At 33.2% G+C, this 21,168-nt stretch overlaps 1 protein-coding gene across 15 annotated transcripts in view; it reads right to left on the reverse strand.

Annotated features, from left to right (window-relative positions):
- Positions 1–21,168, reverse strand: part of l(1)G0196 (inositol hexakisphosphate and diphosphoinositol-pentakisphosphate kinase) — a 76,269-nt gene that overhangs the window by 23,297 nt on the left and 31,804 nt on the right. For 8 of the 15 annotated variants that reach the window (XM_071591105.1, XM_071591120.1, XM_071591104.1 and 5 more), the window contains 11 exons: positions 20,899–21,087; positions 20,550–20,647; positions 18,329–18,478; positions 15,495–15,729; positions 14,263–14,471; positions 13,470–13,699; positions 12,004–12,140; positions 11,145–11,259; positions 10,366–10,493; positions 9,320–9,437; positions 6,929–6,955 (listed from right to left, as the gene is read on the reverse strand). In XM_071591105.1, coding sequence (XP_071447206.1) covers positions 6,929–6,955; positions 9,320–9,437; positions 10,366–10,493; positions 11,145–11,259; positions 12,004–12,140; positions 13,470–13,699; positions 14,263–14,471; positions 15,495–15,729; positions 18,329–18,478; positions 20,550–20,647; positions 20,899–21,087 — 1,636 coding nt within the window. The remainder of the gene's footprint in view (positions 1–6,928; positions 6,956–9,319; positions 9,438–10,365; positions 10,494–11,144; positions 11,260–12,003; positions 12,141–13,469; positions 13,700–14,262; positions 14,472–15,494; positions 15,730–18,328; positions 18,479–20,549; positions 20,648–20,898; positions 21,088–21,168) is intronic. The other 7 variants (XM_071591111.1, XM_071591110.1, XM_071591108.1 and 4 more) reach the window with 5 other exon arrangements.

Consider the following 21,168-nt stretch of genomic DNA (forward strand, 5'->3'; position numbering starts at 1 on the left):
CACCACTTCAAATAGCAACAACTAAAAATTAAAGTATTGCAAGTTAAAATATATATAAGTTCTAAAAGATAACTTGCACACTCAATACAGAAAACTCAAAGAGGATATACTCTAAAATCACAATTAGCAAACTTCAGACGAACAGATGAAGGGTCACAAGGGAAAGACTTTCATCATTTGGCACTTACAAATCTGCATATGTCAAAGTTACATTCAATGATGATTAACATCACCAAAACAGAATTAAAAAGCGAAAGAAATTTTCTCAAATCAAGACACTTCTACTAATCCATAAGCAAGTATGCAGTATATTAATACAGTAAAAACTCATCCCTAAACTCATATTTAGGAAGTAAATTCTTACAAAGTTAAATTATACCAAAAATGTATATGATGCTAAAAAATAAAAAACATAAGTAATGATACCCACTGGATGAAAAATATCTGATGAAAACAAGCAAACAAACAGTGGCTATCATACATTACTTAACCTGTTTCACCTTCAGAGGATTCTTTATGATTGCAACCAGATCCTTGAGAAGTTTAACAACCTCTTCCCCTCATTCATTGAAATAGCACTGGTATAGGATTATTACTACTGAGAACAAGAAATACAAGAGTGAAAAGAGTTTCTGGTTTTGTTAGCAATTTCATTGCTTCTCAATGCCGCTAAAATCTTGCTTACTGTGCAACCAGTAAATATGTTAGTACTACACATTCACAAAGGGTGATAAAAAATTCTACCATGACTTTTCAATATCTATAACTCAATGATTTTCACAAATTTATTGTTGAGGATTAGTGCCTCATTCAGCAGCATCATTCTTTTGAGAACATGCAGGGTGGCCACTTTGAAGTTTGAATCGGGAAAATAAAATGCCATGTGAGAAAGACTGTTAGAATTCTGTAATGAGAAAAACAAGAGTATTGACAAACAAACTCTTCAAGAAACATCACAAAAGAAGGTACATAATGAAGATGCCAGGGGAGAAGGAAATATGCTTAATTGACAGCATCCTTGCCAGAACAAGATGCAAGAACCAAGTTACCAATGTAAAAGCTATACTGGAGTATTTATAAATAGGGATTGCAACCTGTTGGCCATGGACAGCCGAATGTGATACAAGGAGATGAAGACAGTTCCATAGGAATTCAGATGGAACTTAAAGATACTGGAAGAAAATCAATCAAAAGAAAGGTTCTCCATGACCATGTGCATATCCAAGAAATGAAACTAAGGCAACCCTTTAAAAGAAGTTATAGAGCCAAGTCACATGAGAGTGAAAGAAGGCCAAGGAAGGGTGGATAGAAAACTGGTGCCAGGAAATAAATGGTGGCATGAGGGAAACAGCAAAATGGCCTATTAATTGGTGAAGAGGCAATTCGGAGAAAAAAACAAAATACCATAATGTACAAGATGCTAATAGAAAGATAGGAGGATGATAGGATGATGGAGAGATGACAACATTCGGAAGAGATGGAAGGAGTACTTGGAAATACTCAACCAAGTACTCACGTTAGCTCACTAGAAGGTGACTTCATTAATGAAGAAATCATGACAGATGAAGATGAATATTGGCCTGGAAATATATAACTGAATTTGACAGAGCTGTGACAAACCTGAGGAACAATAAAATATCAGGAGTTGATAAAAAAACAGAAAAACATAAAAGGCATTCAGGGTAAAAGTAAAGGATACCAGCCTTTCAGTCTACACCATCCATACCATTGTAACAGAGAATCTTGCGATAATGAAAGTGTGCACAAAGCTAGTGCTGAAAGTCTTGAGCGAGGAAGAAAAACTGTCGTGGGTGGAAGTTTTGCAAGTAATTTTGGACTGCATCCAGGAAGATGAAGATTTTCTCGACAATGTTATTATCTCAAAGGATAGCTCAAAAGGAGCTCAAAGGATATCTGTTCGACTCCACCGAGGCTGTTCAAGTGGCGACGACATTAGCTCTCAACAGTATTCTAGAAACAGACTTCCGGTGGGCTTTTGATGAGTGGCAGACATGCCGAACTAAGTGCATTGATGCAGGAGGAATGTATTTTGTAGATTATTAAGTAATTGTAATGATAACTGCAACAAGTTATGATTTTTGGAACCAGTCCCGATACTTTTTGTACGAACTCTCTTTGTCAGCGGCAGAGGCATGATAGCTTTTTTCTTATTAGAAATCATTTTGTAACACAAAACTGCTTCATTGATTTCCACAGATACCTTCATAAATCTTTTAGAATTTGGGTCCTGTGCCTCAAAACCTGCCAGTTTTTCCTCAATCATGTAAAAGCATTCCAACATCTGTTAGACCATGATCCTTATGGGGTTTTTGGACCCTTGGCCTCATGTTCTGTTTTGGGATTTTCACCTTTCTAACATCGGTCATCAACTCCATCATAATTAATCATCAAAATAACTCAACAAAATCATAGAGAACTTCTCAATATTCTACACTCAATGGAGAATCTAAATGGGATATTGAAAAAACAGCTGAATTAATATCTCACCTCTAGGCCACTGAAAAGTTTATCAAATTACTATCAATGACATGAAATATGATTGTCCAGACAGAAGTCAAGATCTTCCTTGAAGTGAAAGCACTAAATTATGATTCATGTGATTACAATGTCTTATGTTTCTATTTCCATCATATGACAACAATGCTAAGCAGAGAAAGATTCAAATAACTTAAAAACATTTCTTTAATTTCTGAATACAAGAACCTCTTGAGATAAAAATTAAGACACCAACACTCAACATGCAATGATATAAATAAAATTACCAAAAACTTGGCAACAAAATACAATAAAAAGAATGCAACTAGGTCAGATTTCCATAAATAAATATGAAATTAATGTTTAACATTTACAGTATTTATATGGTCATCTTGGTTTAAGTTATCAGTGGCTGAGGTTACAGCTTAAGTACTAAGAATTTATTTAATATTCCAAAACATATGTTTAAAAGTTTATCCTAGAAGGCACACATATATAGATTAAAAGTGAAGTTTGCATGATTTTGTAATTAAAAATGCAACTTCACTAATTTTATCCTTTTATTCACTGTGATAATTAAAAAAATATGGTACCATCTGATTATAGCCTTTTTGATATGTTCTGCCATGTATATGTATATGTTTACAGACACAACACAGAGGGGAATTTAAGCAAACTGCTTTTATGGAAAATCATTTCCAAAGGTCTGTAACCAGCCAATGATGCACTGAGAATTGGGGAAAGGTGCAATTTATGTTATGTTGATACATATTCAATAGTTGGCAGGCACACCAACCCCTCTGATAAAGGTAAAACCATCACAAAACAAGCATCTCCCAGTCGCTCAATGTCAATACGATGAAAATTTTCAAATTTACAAATTTTCGGTACATCAATGACTGCATACCAACTTAAGGGAAAAATTGAACTAACTTGGTAGGGCACATACTTTGATAATGAATATTTATGAATTGGAAAATACAAACTTATGAATGGATCAATTTCAAGTGAATTAGATTAGTATCTGGATTGATGAAAGTTAACCCAGGGTTTTCTTGGCAAGTATTTTTATACCAGGAGAACAGGCAGATGGAAAATAATAAATTTTTATGGGCAGGATGGCTAATAAAATAAAAGCACTGTGCATGCCGTCCAAAAATTCAAGTGATTCTCCATTGCCTTGTGGTCTATTTGTGCGCAGCTCAAATGGCCCTTAATCAATTCCCAATCACATAATTACACTAGTTAATTATTAATACTAGGTAATTAAATTTCACCTTTTTCATTAAGGAAAGCCTATCAGTTTAGGACACCAAATGAAGCATTTTTTTCTGGACAAGTAATTGAACAAAAAAACAGCAAATATGCATGCTTTCCCTCCGACCACAGGCTATCTAAAGGAATTGCTAGAACATTTCTATTTTTTTAACTGCAACCGTAATTAACTATAGTGACCAATAAATGCTACATTTTTACATTATAGTTTAAATAAATGCTATAGTTTTATAATAATTTTCAGTTTATAAGAATTTCAAAAACTTAGGAGGATGTTGATTTTGGGTTTATGCAAGCTATGTAATAACTCAATTTTATGCAGTCTAACTTGCTTAAGGCTATATCATTCAAAAGATTAGTTTCTATTTTGATATTTAAAGTTTAAAAAAATGAATGTCCAACTTTATACATGCATACACGTGTAGCTTTATTTACTAATTTTCGCTGAAAATTAAAACTAACTTTAGCTTAGAATGATCTGGTACTTTCCCGGCGAATAATGTTTTCCAAGATTATTCGGGTCTCCCACCGGGTCCACGTTCGTAGGTTTGCCGACGTTTCGATGGCCGAGTCGTCCATCGTCTTCAGGGCATGTCGTTACTCAGGTAATTGGCCGCCTTATATAGTTTGGTCAGGAGGTCAGGTCACGTCTGATTGGTCGGATGCTTTCCGCCTCTTGTTTTCCTTGATGTTCCTCAAAATGGGTTTCCACGCGTTACCGAGGGAGTATCCGCTGTCTCGGTTAATGGATTTGTTTTCGAGCCGGATCGCTATTGCTTCCTTAGTCAATCTTTCCCAAAATTTCTCTTCTCGGCACAGGATCCTTGTCTCCTCCCACCGAATGCTATGGTCGGAGATGATGCTGTGCTCTGCAATGGCCGGCTTCTCAGGTTGGCACAGTCTGAGATGTCTCCGGTGTTCTTTTAACCTTGTAGCAATGACCTTGTAACATTGCTACAAGGTTAAAAGAACACCGGAGACATCTCAGACTGTGCCAACCTGAGAAGTCGGCCATTGCAGAGCACAGCATCATCTCCGACCATAGCATTCGGTGGGAGGAGACAAGGATCCTGTGCCGAGAAGAGAAATTTTGGGAAAGATTGACTAAGGAAGCAATAGCGATCCGGCTCGAAAACAAATCCATTAACCGAGACAGCGGATACTCCCTCGGTAACGCGTGGAAACCCATTTTGAGGAACATCAAGGAAAACAAGAGGCGGAAAGCGTCCGACCAATCAGACGTGACCTGACCTCCTGACCAAACTATATAAGGCGGCCAAATACCTGAGTAACGACATGCCCTGAAGACAATGGACGACTCGGCCATCGAAACGTCGGCAAACCTACGAATGTGGACCCGGTGGGAGACCCGAATAATCTTGGATAACTTTAGCTTGTTTTCTTGTCATAGGCTTTTAATTTAATTAAGAATTTCATTCTGTATCTAACTTTAAAAAGCACACTGTGACTTATACTTTAAAGGTTTATGATACATATTCTTGATTCAACAGGCATAGAGATGAGCTTCAACTTGACAGTTCAATCATGTGTTTTCGTGCATATGTATTGGTGCAACAAAAACAATGGTCAATTCCAGAAATTATTAAGCATTATTTGTTGCTGATCACACTCAGCTTGAAATTGGCATTATGAGACCTACAGGATCCACTGGCACAGAAACAGTTGACAGAATTTACATCTATGCCTATTGCATGTGTTCATCAGCTGGATTTTGAAATTTAGAAATGCTGCAGGTTGCCTGTAGCTCATCTAACTGTAAAAGCAGGTTGATATTAACCCACACAAATAATAAAAAGAACTGGCAGCACATGAAGTAAGCTAGAATTTAAGGTTGACTTTTGATTTTTTTTAATTACCTAATATTGGTGCAAAAAGGGTTTACTCTTCCAATGTAGAAAAATTAAATACAGGAATAAATCAATTTGTAATAATTTACACTAATATTTCATACGCCACAAAACAAGGACTAAATAAAAGACAAATGGAAACAGTAAAGAAGCAAGTTGTGAGATTTCAATAAAAGTGAGAAGCTTATTCTGAAGAATGTTAAAAAGCTTAATAAGAAGAAAAACATGGGAAAGCATGGGAATAATTTGGATTTGTGTTACAATTGTAGGGTTAAGCAGAGACACAAGAAATTCAAAGGCACACTTCTAGAGACATTAGTGATTATCAATATTAATAGTGTGCAAGCTATACTTAGAAGTCAAGGAAAACAGTAAATATTGATTATTTTTTTTGATTTCACAAAGCCAGTTGAAGGAGAGTTGCCCCTGGAAAATCAGGAACCAACTTCCATATAAAATTCCACTATGGTACTTAAACATCTATAGGTGAATCTTACAATATGCATAGCAACTAATAAGCAATTGGGAGGGAGCTGCCTAACCCAAAACTGACTCACTATAAGTGATGAGCTTGAGATTCAACATTTTTGAATGGCGTTTTGAATTCAAAAAAAGTAGAGCAGATCAATCAACTTAATAAATGGCAGGAGGGACATAACTGTATATTCAAGATTGCTTGATTATTAGCTGTTAAGTCTCAAAAAAACTTTATATACTGACTGTATTTCAAATGTTCCTGAAGGACCACCATCATATTGTCACAATAAAACTTGGCCCACTGATATCAGAGGAATTTAGTCACCTTGTTTAGTTAAGCACTCACTGTCACTCATCACAACAGCTAGGCAAATCCTTAATATGCATTTTGAATTTTAAGTACTTTTTGTTATTTAATTAATTTTTAATATCATTATCAATTCATGGAACTATAACAGAAAATATTATGACTATTTTAATGTAAAACTTTAATGGGAGGTACATTAAAAAAAATCCAATCCAAGCGGTATTGGTTTTCATTTAGCTATACAAATTAACAATGGAAGGTGAAAAGGGAACTCACTTGTTCACAAAGCATGTTATTAAAAATAATTAAGCCATTAACTTTATAACCCAAAAGCATAACCATTCAAGGAAATTGTTATTTAAGGATAGCTACAAGGCACTTGTGCAAAACCCATGCCCAAGGATTTGTTATATTACGCCCCCAACCAATTCTCTACAAACTAACTCTAATTTGACTATATAACTGTAGACATATATAGCTTGTGAGTAGTAACATAAGTAATTACCTTGCACAGATATTCACTCCAGAAAGCCTGTTAACATACAAAACTTTCAATTTTAAACGGACAGCAGGATAATTACATTAGTATAATTACTGCTCATTATCCCATCTACTTGAGACAAGTAAATACATTGATGCATACAATAACCTATATCCTAGTCAGCAATATATCGTAATCACTATAATTACAAGGCAAACTGCAGAGCTGGAAGTTTAAATCATGTACCTAGCAGCAAAGCCCCTTGATTAAGCCATCCATAACAGTAGCTTAGATTACATATTTAGTACCTATATATCAGATAAAGATAAATGCAAACACATCATTGGGCAGTTTAGAATAAACACTGACCAAGTTGCAACAAAAACTATGAGAAGTAATTTGAAATGAAAGGATTCCAACTGTCTATTTTTGTACTTATTGCATAAATGCAATTGTTTGGAATTTTTAGAATGCCTGAGAGGAGCAAACCAAGAAAACTACAAACTTTGGTATTCTTACCAAAAGGTTTATATTCCTATAGGCAATAAGATATAATAAAGGACCAAACTCCAACGTAAATGATGATCGTTTCATTGACCAAAATTTAATGTTTTGCATCTTCCATTACTTACTGACTCTAGTAATAAACAACTATGTTATCATACAACCAATAGATCACACATCTACTATTGGTATTCCCAGACTCTTGGAGATTCTGGAATTTTTGGGGATGCAGGTATCCTTTAAATTCATCTAATTCATTTCAGGGAATCATCATGAAAAATTCCTAACTTTTACATATCCAAAATCCCAAAAATCTTCAGGAAATTCAAATTTAAACAATTTAAAGAAAAACTAATGAGTACAAATACCATCTCTGGGAATTATTTGATGGTGTATGATGAACACATTGAAAATATTGTGTTTACCAAAACTGATAGTAAGTTTTGATATCTTGGATTATAACATTAGTTTCTCCTGTGTCCTTTCATTTATAACATGCTTTCCATTAAAGTTTCATGCATGAGCATGTAAGTCCCATACACTCATTTAACGGGAACAACTTCCCAAGTGAAAAAATCACTACAGCATAAACTCAAATGGTTAACTATAACCAGAAGCTTATTAATTAATTTTACCCTGATCCACACTTAACTGAATAACCTAATACATTTTAATCAAATTGCTACATGACATTATCAACATTAATGCTATGACATATATTTCTAAATTGATGTTGAATTCATGAGATTAATAAAAGTGAGCCCTTTAAAGTAGCTGCAATTTGAAAATAATTTATAAAAATTAAGACTTTACAGAGACTTTTAACACCGTCACAGCACTATGAGGTGAGAACCTCAATTAAGGCTAGATTGAAGTCCTAAACAATCATTTCAATGCCAGTCTACCTCCCTGCTATAAAAGAGACAGCTCTTTAGGTAAAAAACAGATTATGGAGTTCTTATGTGTCATTGAAATAATAATTTACTCTGTAATTTTTCTTAATAAAAATATGCTTTTGATGCGTTAATTTACTCAACGGGTACAATAACACTGAATCTACACTGACACCACTATAGTGAATTCAAATCTAATTTCATTTGAAAATTAATCTGATGTTGCCCTGAGTCAATTCAGGTTTTCTGTATCCCTGAATTACAAAGATTGAAGTCACACATACTTGAAGACGCACTTATCTATGGATACTGTATAACTCGTAGGTTTAACTGCCTAGCAAATTATATGCAAATTTTTCAGTTATTTCATTTCCACATTTACAAGGAAATATCATCCCTTGAGATATTAAAATCTCTTCCATATTGCCTTATCCTACACTTTTGTCTATTAAATGAACTAGGTTTAAATATGTTATCACAGCATTAATTAGAAATCTTATGCATTTCCAACTACAATCAATAATATTATGATATTTTGGGCCATGCAGTTAGCTTCTTTTATAGCTATGCAAAAAAACACCTTTCAGTAATTCTAAAAAAATTTTAATACCCTATAGAAAATATTCAAAATATAGGTTTTGGATTTCCCAAATATAATATATGTAATCCGAATATTCAAGCATCACAGCACTGAGAAAGCCTTCAGCATATATTAACAGAACAACTTACCCGATCAAATCAAAATTCAGTGTTGTGCCATGCATGATTTTAACAGATATTTTGGCATACGTTTCAAATGATATTTAGAAAAAATACTGATGACAGCTCAAGCTTGTTAATTTAGATCCTTGTATTTAATACTTATTATCAATAAAGAAGCCCCTCATACATGTAAACTTCTGTCATTTGTAAGACTAAACTAGAGAATCGTCCACATAATAAATTATAATTAATGATGGAGCCTACTGACTCTTGGTTTGGGAATTTGAACTGAGCAACTTCAGTAAAATGTACTTACCATGTTCTTGGACCCTACAGAGTCGTTCCGACTGTGAGGCCGAAATCCTGGTCCAGGAGGAAGATTTTTTTGAACACAGCAATTTACACCAGGACTAAAATGAAGCTCTACATGGAATCTTGAAAGTAATACAAAATACCAATAATTATTAAAACGAAGACATTATGTACTCAAATAACATGATATAGGGAACAATGGAGGAATTATACTCTGATCCTAGACGAGTGCTCTTGATATTCTACCATTTATAGCAAGGTCTCATCAGGTAAAATAAATAAAATTGTGGGAATTATAGTTGTGATAATACTTCCATTTCTTGCAAATAATGCTTCCCTTGATTTAAAGTTTCCAGTGATTTGCACTTTTTCCTTTTCTCCCCCAAAAATGTGTAAAAGAGGGTTTCCAATAAAGCTTGAAGAAATTAATTATTAATGCACATAGAACGTTACCGAAGGTCCTGCATTTTTTGTAGACTTGCCTCAGGAATTTTCTTCCAAAGGTAGTTTAATTGGACTAGAACTGTATTTAGACAATAAAGTGTAAAAGCCAAGACAAAAAAATTTACTGAATGAATAACAAACAGAGTAGCTAGAAAAATGCATATCTATGTGATAGGTATTTTTTGCAGTTTTTGAGAATTTACTTAATAATCGGGCATTAGGAGAACAAATGTTGACAATAACACCACTAACTGTCATGCACTTGCACCATAATGACAAAAAAACAATAAGATGTAATTTGAGGACTTCATATACTTTTAACCAGTGAAATCACATTTTATTTAGAAATAGGTAAACATGATGTAAATTTTTATAATTTTTGTGTTTACTTGTGTATTTCCATAGTATTTAAAATATTACAAGGTAAAATATAACTTTTCAATATATTCTAAAGCTAAAAGATTTGTATGGTTGAAAACGATGATTCATTTTAATACTAATATCAATTAAATGAGATTCAACATAAATAACATGACCACTTTCATTTGCTTAATGCTCATAAGCTAAGAATATAATTTCACTGCAATGAGAAAACTCTTTCATTACCTTTCTTCGGATGATGGATCTTTAGTTGGATCTTCATACAGCATAACAACAATCTGAGACATGTAATTCAGCTCTGATACCATGCTCACATATTCCATTGCTCGATGCCACTGCTCATCTTTAAGCTCCTGTATCAAAGAGATATTTGTACTAATAGAAATGCAGTTAGAATAAAATTTAAATGATAATCATGGAAATTAAATTAATGATACTTCCATATTTATTTAAAAGTTTCCAAATTTGAAGTCCAGTAAATGATTTTAATTAACATATACAGATTTTCCAAAGCGACCTTGTAATGTTTTCCCAAATTTTACTTGAACTGACTGTTTAGAATTGCTACAATTCTTGATTTGTATTGCCATAGACTTTTCCCAATTTTCTAGATGGTAAATTCAGCAAAGGCAACTTTAGATTCAACATTAATGAACTACAGCTTTAAAATTAGGAAATTAATAAGTCAGTACAAATTGAAGATTTCATGGCAAAAATTTCGGCATTTCAAATTACAGGCATACATTTCCATGACTTCCAGTATTTCCATATCCTCCAAAACCAGAGCATCTCTAACTAGATTTGTCTACCCAAAACAACAATGGGGAGGAGTTTTGAAAAACATCCACTGCCCTACCTTTCATCATATTAAAATATTTTTGAAATAATAAAAGACAAATAATTGTGAATAATATTTAATCAGCTATTACAAGTATCTTAATTAATAAATGTGCTGGAATGACTCCAGTAAAACACTTCCTAAGACAGTTAACTAAAATACTTACATTTATTAACCCACCATATCTTAAAACAGTCAACAAGGAATGAACATGGCTTTCACTAGTAAAGTATAGCCTCGTCCTGACATGGCGTCCAGGGCTTGAAACTCCATGGGAGTACCTTTAACAGAAATGTATAAAAATAATAAGCAAACAAGCACATCCTCAGTTAAAAGCCTGTAACATGATTATGGCACAGGACATTGATTTCATTTCTTACACATATTACTGCTAAACTGGCATGTATTAGCTTTCAATACTTCAGTCACAGAGCATGAATTTCTAGATATTAAAAGTCTAAATCCCTTTTAAACTTCTTTTCAAGAGTGATCAACCATAAGGCTGTTCTTTGCTAGGACTACTTAATCGGCAATAAATAATCTTGTAAGGACTGTATTTATCAAATTTAATGATGGCCATCAGCTGCTTAAGTGCACTTCTTATTTTTGAGTCCTTAAATATAGCTTTAAACACTTATAATTTGATTTTAATTAACAATGGAAGCATATTCTATGAAAAATTTACAACAATAGGTCACACGTTAAAGTTGCACAAAAACAAATCTAGAATCTACATATTAAATTTGTTGAATCTCAAATCCCAAAATCACATTCACATTTAATTTAAACTGTGCATTCCTATTTTATCAATTGAGAGCTTCAATTAAAAAAAATTCAAAGATATTTTTTACAATGTTTTAAATTCAGGTTGCGATATTTTCTTGTAGCTCTTTGGCAACATAAAATCAATCTGCACAACTACAATTCTATGAAGTTAATTAATAATTCAAATGAATCTAAAATTCATACATTCAATGGAATTTCATGAAATATTGACCATATCAGAGCCCCTAAAAATAACATACCTTGGATTCAACCTATTTACAGTCTCTTCCCCAGACTCCTCAATGTTTCGCTGCAAATCAGCACGGATTTTCTTTAGAAGAGGTGTGCAAATACCTTGTCCAATGGTCAGCTTTTCTAATTTAGTCAGTCCATATTCCTGCATTTTAAATGTGCATTATTACTAATTACTATTGTCAATGGAGTAGGGGTAACTTTCTAGCACAAGTCATGCAAAAAATTACATCTTGGCCAATGGGTGCAGCATAGGGAGTAAATACTGACTAAGGAATTATCTAATGAGAGGCTAGTAGTAATGATGTGCTTCATTAGCCATTGTTTCCCTATCTATGGTCTAGGTTCAATGAGCAATTATCAGAACAGGTGAAATATAAGCTTAACAAATCATGAGAAATCACTTCCACTGCAGAAAATTTTTTTAAGAAATGACACCCGCACATGTACATTACATTTATCTCCTCTTAGTCTAAATACATTGAGCTATATTTTTGTTTTTAAAAAAATCCAAGAGGGTAATAATTGATATTACAATATGTATTGCATGCAACCAAAATCACTCGTAAGTCATAAAAGTGTTTGATAAATGATTATTAATAGCTTCCCCGTGGATAATCTTTAACTTACCATGCAAAATATCCTAATCCATGACCATAATATCCTAAACATCATAGGAATTAGCTAATAGGTGATTAAGAAATCAATATCGGTAATGACTAGCACTTCAAATAATTACAGATTTTTGGGGACAATAAACCAAGATGCCATTGTAACGCCCACAGTTTTCAATGAATGAGAATTTAAAACCAGCAGTTAGGCTCATTGAATAGAGAACCTTGCAAATAAAGACTATCATAATTAAACAGGGATCAAGGATGCTGCAGATATGGGAAACCAAAACCCTGGGAAACCATAACCAGCACAGGGAAAGGAACTGGCCCCCCTACCCTGATGTGTGAATTTTACAAGCCTTGGGTTTACTACTGGGCTTACTACTGGGTGAACTACACCATCATCTACCAAACTGACCTTCGGGTTGATTACTGTTTATGGTTTTTTATATGGCTGCAGATCAATTGGGGATTTAAATCAAATTGCGAATCATTTTACTAAACTCTTTTTCAACTGAGGTGAATAATAAATTCCCCGTGAGTATCATGAATTACTTTCTTGATTAAAATTGAAAATCTGAACATTTAATATTACGATACCACTCACTCATTTTTTTTACTTGTGCTTGCAGGTTTAATAAAAAAATATCTCAATTTTATTTTTCAAAATTAGGAGTCTAGATGTACTATTTTCCTGTGGATTGAGCAACCAAAATACTTATGTGGCCAGCAATACAATGAAAATATGAAGCCTAAAATACAGAAATTAATCTAATTTAAAAAATACTAAATAAGCAATATGCTGATGGAAAATGGGGTTTCCAACTCTATAAACTAATGATGGTAATTCAATGTCTTACCTGAGGAATAACAATATCAGCTAAATATTTTGCATTGACATAAAGTTCTTCTGCCTGATCAAACTGCAATGTGTGCTGATTATGCTGCAAATCATACTTGATGCAGTCATATATATCTGGTATTTTTGATATGTCATACGTATTAGCATTTTTTGTGCAGAAGTCCTTCTCAATTTTTCCCCATCGCCTCCCCATAAGCTCCCATGTTTCACCATGGTAGAGTATTGCATCTGCAACATAAAAATATCATTGCAGTGTTTCTAAAGTCACAAACATTTAACATAAGTCGTCATCAATAAATTAGGACCTTGCAATCAGAAATAGAATCGGTAAATATGTACAGGTATGTGTGGGTGTAAATATGTACAGACATTTGTATGCGCTTCAAGAAAGTATTTTGAAACTAAGTCAATTTTTAGATGCTGCAAACAAAATTTGTTTACAGCAATTAGACTTAAGTATGATGAAGAAAGCCAAACAAAAAAAAGGGAAGATGGAGTTTATAGAATACAGTTCATACAGCAACTTTTTGTGTTATGTTGCTTAGCAGATACTCGAACAAACTTCAAGTTCAGACAATATCAATATGATACCTTTTCTATTGGGTGTAAACCAGAATGTCATCTGTTGACAGAAAAATCAGTTCCACATGCCAAAATTATTAATTTGAATTAATAGGAAACAAGTAAGCGCAGATTACAAAACTGAACACTATTTTCAAGAAATATTTTAGCATACTAACACACATTATTTTAGAATTAGAAATCAAAATACGATTTCAAAATCCTCTCACCTTTAGTCTTGGGATCATCCCTTTTCGTGTGAACAATATCCACAAGACAACGGATAAGGGAATGAACTCTCTTACAGCATTGGACAGGATTTTTTACAAAATCCAAGGCTGCTGAAATGCTGAGAGCACCACAGGGATTGATCTTTGCTCTGTCATCAGCAGTGAATTCTCTGTCCTGCTGCATTAGCTCATGGAGTCTGGCTTTGGCCCTGTAGATAATAATAAGGTTGCATTTCATATAAGAGAGAGATATCAGGAATACAAAGATAGACATAAATAACAGAGGTAGGGCTAGAGATAAACATTGAGAAGTAGATAATGGACACTGTCAGTGCAAGGATCTATGAGGTAATGAAAAGATTGGCAGGGGACAGAAAGGTATGGAGAGTCGCTGGAAAACAATCCTAGGATTTATAACCCATGCATGTTGATGAAGTGATGCCTTTATGTCTCTTTATCATTGAATCACAAAAATGATCAATCACTGAACCACTTCAGCCATTGAAAACTGCCCAAAAGTATTGTGGAATGGCATAAAAACTGACAGCAATTATGGGGGATGTAGGGGAGAACATGGCCGTGGTAAGTCTTAGCTCATTTAGCTTCTCTACCCCTCATTCCGAAGGTGGGTGCCCAAACACTCCATTGGTTCCTCATCCAAGGGCAATATAAACCCCAGACCCCCATTCCTTGGAGTGATAAGGCTAAATATGTGGTCTCATGAGGAAAAGTAGCTGAGTTACTAGGGAAAACTACTGCAGGACTGAGTGGCCACCTGATGGGGGCATTAGGCAGCCATTCACACTACACCTTCACATATTCTCACTAACCACAACCAACCTTTCTTTACTTTCTTCCTTCCTTCCCAGATAGAAAATTGCCAGCAGGAGGTTCATTACAACCAAAACTGTACATTCAATTTACTTAATTAATATAGCTTGTTCACAGTCTTCGGAGTCTTGAATCTGCATTTTTCCATGCCTCAAGTTAAGTCAATTTGCATTCACAACACATCAAACTTATGGTACTTAGCATCGTAATAGTTAATGGCAAGTTCTGATGAAAATGAACCTAGCCAATCAGCCAATGCATGGAAAATTCTCAACGTATTGGGTGCACGATATATTGTCATAAAGTCAAAGAAATGAGAGATATCATGCAGGTGTTTCAGGTGTTTAATTAGCTTTTAAGGTAACAATAATAATTGAGTAATTAGGATATGAGAAACTTACATGTTCTGGTACTTGCTTGAGTCACAGTCATTATCTAGCAGGCCATTGGTATTTGCACTTTTGACCATTTGTACTAAAATAGGTGTCAGCTCTCCTTCAAGAGCCAGCAGACCCTTTGCAAAAGCAGCTGCAGTCATCTGCACACGCCCTTCATCCGAAGCATAAATCTTCAGGTCATGCCGGAACGTTGAGTGGAGTCTTAGGAGACCAAGTCCCTGAGTGCCTGCATATTCCCCTGAGTGGCCAGCAGAGGGATTTGGGTTGAGGGTGACAGGATGATAGAGAGGACAATTGGAAAATAGGAATCAGATCAAAATGGCAAGGATGGGAAAAACAGCAGAAGGAATGCATATCATGATTAAATGCTTGATAATAGTATAACAGTAAGAAGACAATATTACTGACAAAGCAAATACACTAGCATAAAGATAGCTTTTATGAAAAATGACAACCAACTTTAATAAACATACACGAAGTTTCTTCCAAATATTATGTTCTTATATTACAACTTTAACTATGTAATAGGAACTAAAAAATGGGTAAAATACAGCATATTATCAAAACAGCATTGAGTAGGTACCCATGACTATAAAATATGAAATTTCAATGTGTATGTGTACTATTGTGCAAAATGTCAGGAAATTAAACAATGTATGTATATATGTATACAATCACACCAAATTAACCATTTCCCTAGTGGTAGTTTTTTTATCCTTAGGTATGGGGAACCCTAATGTTTTGACTTATGGTGCCTTCTCCCTTTAGTATTTCCTCCAAACTTAAGTCATTGCTGTTATATGATTTGTAACAATTTCACCCATCACTTCTGGCAACCTTGTGCTTAGCATAATAAAAATCATTAGAAAGAATGGACCAGCCCATTAGATATTCCTTTAATACATTTATAATGAATAAAGAACTGCACTGATACGATCATGACTTATGCACTAATTGAAGAAGGGGAGAAGGAAACCATACACATCCTATAAAAATTCCAACATTCATGAAGTGTTCAATTTCAAAGACTACACACAGTGACATTAGGGAAGTGGTTAAAAGAAGATCAAGTACAAAAGACATAAATATTACAAAAGAGAGTGAAAAAGAGCATGTTTAGTAATTTTAATGAATCCCATAAAGAGAGCTTTTTTCATCATTGAAATTTGATAAGTATTTCATGGTTTTTCTACTCCCACTGTCATTGTCATTACTTACATTATTTAAAGATATTTTACAAGTATCTGCTTATTTGGGATAAATCAACTGAATAACACAAAAATCCAAATTTTATTCAAATTTAAAATGCAAGACCTCTGCATTTACTGCATATGTATATTGCTTTAGTTGATACACACTAAAAATATGCATAAAATATCTGAATATATAAACAAAAATATCTTTGAGAGCATATGATGATCTAATCTTTGATGTGGTATATTTACACTTTAGTGCCTAAAAACTATACTGATTCACCCAATAAGAATGCCACAAATTGGAAGTGAATTCATGTGAAAACTTGTGTACATAGCTTAACTGGATATATTCTATTTAGAGTTACAAATAGAGTTTTGCATTAAAAACCATTATTTATAAACATGCTCCCTAGGTGCTATTTATTTATTAATTTCCAAGTTTATGTATTCTAACCAGTAGGCAAAATATAAAATACTCCTAATGTTAATGACTAGTTTCTAGGGAAATGCAGAAAAATTTAACTAACTGATTGCTGCACACTTTGTTTACTCCTCATTCAACCTTATTTTAACTGAATCGTGAGCAAAGTCCAACAAAAATTTAACCATTCACAGTCAAAAAAAGTAATAATTTTTCAGTGAAGCATTAAATTACTTTTTAATGTGATAAAGAAAAGTGAGCATAAAAACCCAAAGTTAAAGCACATCTCTAATGCAAATTGACCCATTAGAATGTTGTCATCAGCATATGATACTATTTGGCCGTCGATTGTTATGGGACCCCCCACCATAGCAGAAATGAAGAGAAATGCAGGATTCCATTACTACCAGTCCAGCTGCCTCCAGGAAAAGGTGGTTGTGCTGCCGAAGCCATGCAGGTAGATGAGTTCAAGTAAGTAGCCTATTTTTAAGGAACATTCTAAGAAATTCATGTTATTTTTTTCTAATGGAGCAAGAGTAAAAATCTCACAGTGGCACACTGAGCCAATGACAGAAAATGTATCATTATCAAAGTAGCCCTTCATGATTAACAAATAATTCCAATCACCAAAATTATTTACAAACCAAGAACTAATTCTTGGTGACATGTACATTAAAAGATAAAAAAACAACTTTAAATGAATTTTGAAACTTAAAAAGCACCAGAGATACAACATTACTTTTACATAAGTCATAACTATTGTGCACCACTGAAGAGGAACACAATCATAGGTAACTTACTTTGGGTCAACTGTTTCCTATAACAGAAATGTCTAAACATAAAACACTCAAAATGTAACATAATAGAAAGCAAGAAGCACACATTGAAACAGGAAAAGTGACTATTAATTTACATTAGATTTCTACTGCATCGCACAACTTAGAAAAATCAAGGCAATCAAACAAAAATCAAATAGAAACATAACATTCTATAAGTAGACGGCAATAAGCCAACTATGACAACTACTCAGAACTTAACTTAATTTTTAACTTAGAGAAAGCCTATAGTATGCTTAGTGAACGTAGGGCTACTGGCAGCAAAGACTCTATGGTTGAATTCATGTAAAGCACCAACAGAATATAATAAAATCAAATGGTAAACATTCTCCAAAAATAATAAAACCCGAGAATGAAATAAAAAAATTGGATTTGACTACGAACCAGTGAGGAGGCCACTAATCTCTCTACCTTGGCCACCTGGATACATGCATCGGAAGATGCGACCCAGTTCCTCAGCTTGAACCCGACCAGCTGGAGTAAGCTCACCACCCCACTTAAGAATCAGGACCAACGAGGGCTCTTTGGGGACATCTGGCAATTCCCGGAGGAAAGGGTGGTTGGGAGGGAGAAGAAATTGGTAAAAAGGAAGTGTGACCAAGGAAGTAAAACAAGAAAAAGACATAAGTGATTTATACACTCATTAAAAAAAATAACATGACATCAAATAACTACAAATAAATTGAAATGAATTAGAAGAATTATAGAATTATCATTTACCATTGCATTAAAATTGAGATGATTCAACTAACATTTGTAATCAAAGTACTCACATAAGTTTCACTACAAAAATTAAGGTTTACTTTAATCTCAGAAAAACAAAAATCACATATTTCACACAATGCTAATTTTATTTGATAATTTCAAATAGCAAACTTAATGATTTTCCAGGGAAATATGCATAATGCTATCCTTTCCCTTGATTTACGAAAATGAGATTTCAATGGTAATAATAATAATTTATTTATTTGCCAGGAGATTTGTTGCATATTCACACACACAAATATAGGATACGTCAGATATAAACTTCACAATTTAAGAAAACATACATATATACATATACCATCACCTACCAAACCGACCTTCGGGTTGATTACTGTGTTTATGGTTATATATATATATATATATATATATATATATATATATATATATATATATATATATACACATATATACACACACACACACATATATATATATATATTTTTTTTTTAAACAAAATATATCTGAATTATATAATTTTTAAAATAACCTGCAGTAACATTGTGTTTTGTTGGCAGAGGCAAAGAAATGTACCGTTCTACCATTGTACAGTCTGTCTAAAACCAACCTTGAATGGTAGAGATTTATTAACTAATTAATAAATGTGTTTCAACAATGTAATTATCAAGTATTATCTTATAGCCATCCAAATTCATTTTTATTAAAACCACACATAGATTATTAGGTAAAAAATATAAGGAACACATCTTTTTATGCACACACTGTGCCTAACAACAATAGTAAAACCTCATTATTTTGAACCTACTAGACAAAATAATTATGGCTTAATTCTATTAGCGGTTCTTACAAGTGACATCATTAATAATAGATTTTTTTAGGTACATATGCTAATTTCAAACTTATACACATATGAACAGTGAAACCTTGCATTCATGTGCCCCAAATCAGGATACTCCTTGAATTTAAACGATTTTTTTAAACATTCAGTAACCTCTCCATATATATAAATGCCATCAAAACCTCAACTTTATGTTCTAAAATCTATAATTTGCATTGCAATCTCACTACCCCACATAAATAATGGGCCAATTTTTTTTCTCGCATTTCATTATAACTAAGTTTTTATGCATTTGTGAATTTTGTTAATTGGTTTATTAAAACTAGTTTCTACAAGAAATTTGTATGATAATGAAATTTTAAGTAGCCATTATATCAGTTGTCTACTGGTGCAGTAATATAAACTGCAAAAAACAATATGATTTTGTATTTTCAGCAATAGCAACTTATAAAAGCCCTTAAATAAAATGATGACTATCAGCTGACCTCAGTTGCCAGCTATTTCATTTTTATATTCATTAGTATTGCTTTAAAAGGGTCTAAAGAAAATAAAACTCTATTCACTATTAAGCTGCAGGTGGAAATTCAGCAAGAAGTATAAATGAATAGGAACCTTTCTATTATCAAAGTATTATTTTAAATTAAAGGCTAGGCCTTTTCTATTGACATTCATTGAATCTGATTTAATAGAAAAATTGTATATATTATTTTTTTTGTAATTTCCGCAACATATTTCAATTACAAGACAAAAATATACTTTAAAGACCTACCCCTCCTGAAAACTTAATTTTAAAAAACCATGAACTTATATATTTATTCACAGGCCCCTTTAAAATCATAAATTTGCAGTTTCAATGCCATATAAAAACTCTCTTTAATTCTGAAATAACAAGGTTTTACTACGTCCATTCAAAAATTCACACTAGAGTGGCATGCATCTAAAGTTAATATGACTAACAATTGTGCTAGTTATATATAATAGTTAATAACTTGCAAACATAAGAGTAATAAAATATTACTAAGAGAAAATAACAAAGACTCGTACTAGAACCTTTACCATCATCGCTGCTTGACCCTCTAGGACGACCTCTGGGCTGATATTTCATTTGGACCTTACGATTTATGCCAGAAAAGTGGCCATACCTAACGAAAAAATATGCAATGTTATCATAAATTGAATTGCTTTCATTATTTAGTACAGGATTCTTTTTTTCACTGAACATGTTTAAATTTTTTTCAACTGGTCTCACATTATGAGGAAAACGATAATTCATGGCAAGCCAGTAATAATTTTTAAATATTATTTTCACCTAACAACAAAATAAATTGCAAAAATATAATACTGTTGTTGCATAGTACAGATATAAATATAGGCGACATTCTCCAAAGCTTACATTTCTAAAACACTTTTCAACTGCTCCAATTTTCCTTTCTTCTCCTCTATTTCTGGATCAGCAGCTCTATGCTGGATTTCATTGAGTAATGATCTTGCGATGTCTAAAATTTCTTGTAACTGTTTAGGGCGCTTTAATTTAACATGTCCATCTTTGTAACCATCATATTTCTCAAAAATTTCAAAAAACCTGAAAAAAATAATAACCACAGGGAAATAAGTTTCATATAACACATAGCAGATTTGATTATATTGAAAAATATTATGCATA

This window comes from Hetaerina americana, unplaced genomic scaffold (assembly GCF_022747635.1).
Source record: "Hetaerina americana unplaced genomic scaffold, ioHetAmer1.1.p SCAF_42, whole genome shotgun sequence".
NCBI lineage: Eukaryota > Metazoa > Arthropoda > Insecta > Odonata > Calopterygidae > Hetaerina > Hetaerina americana.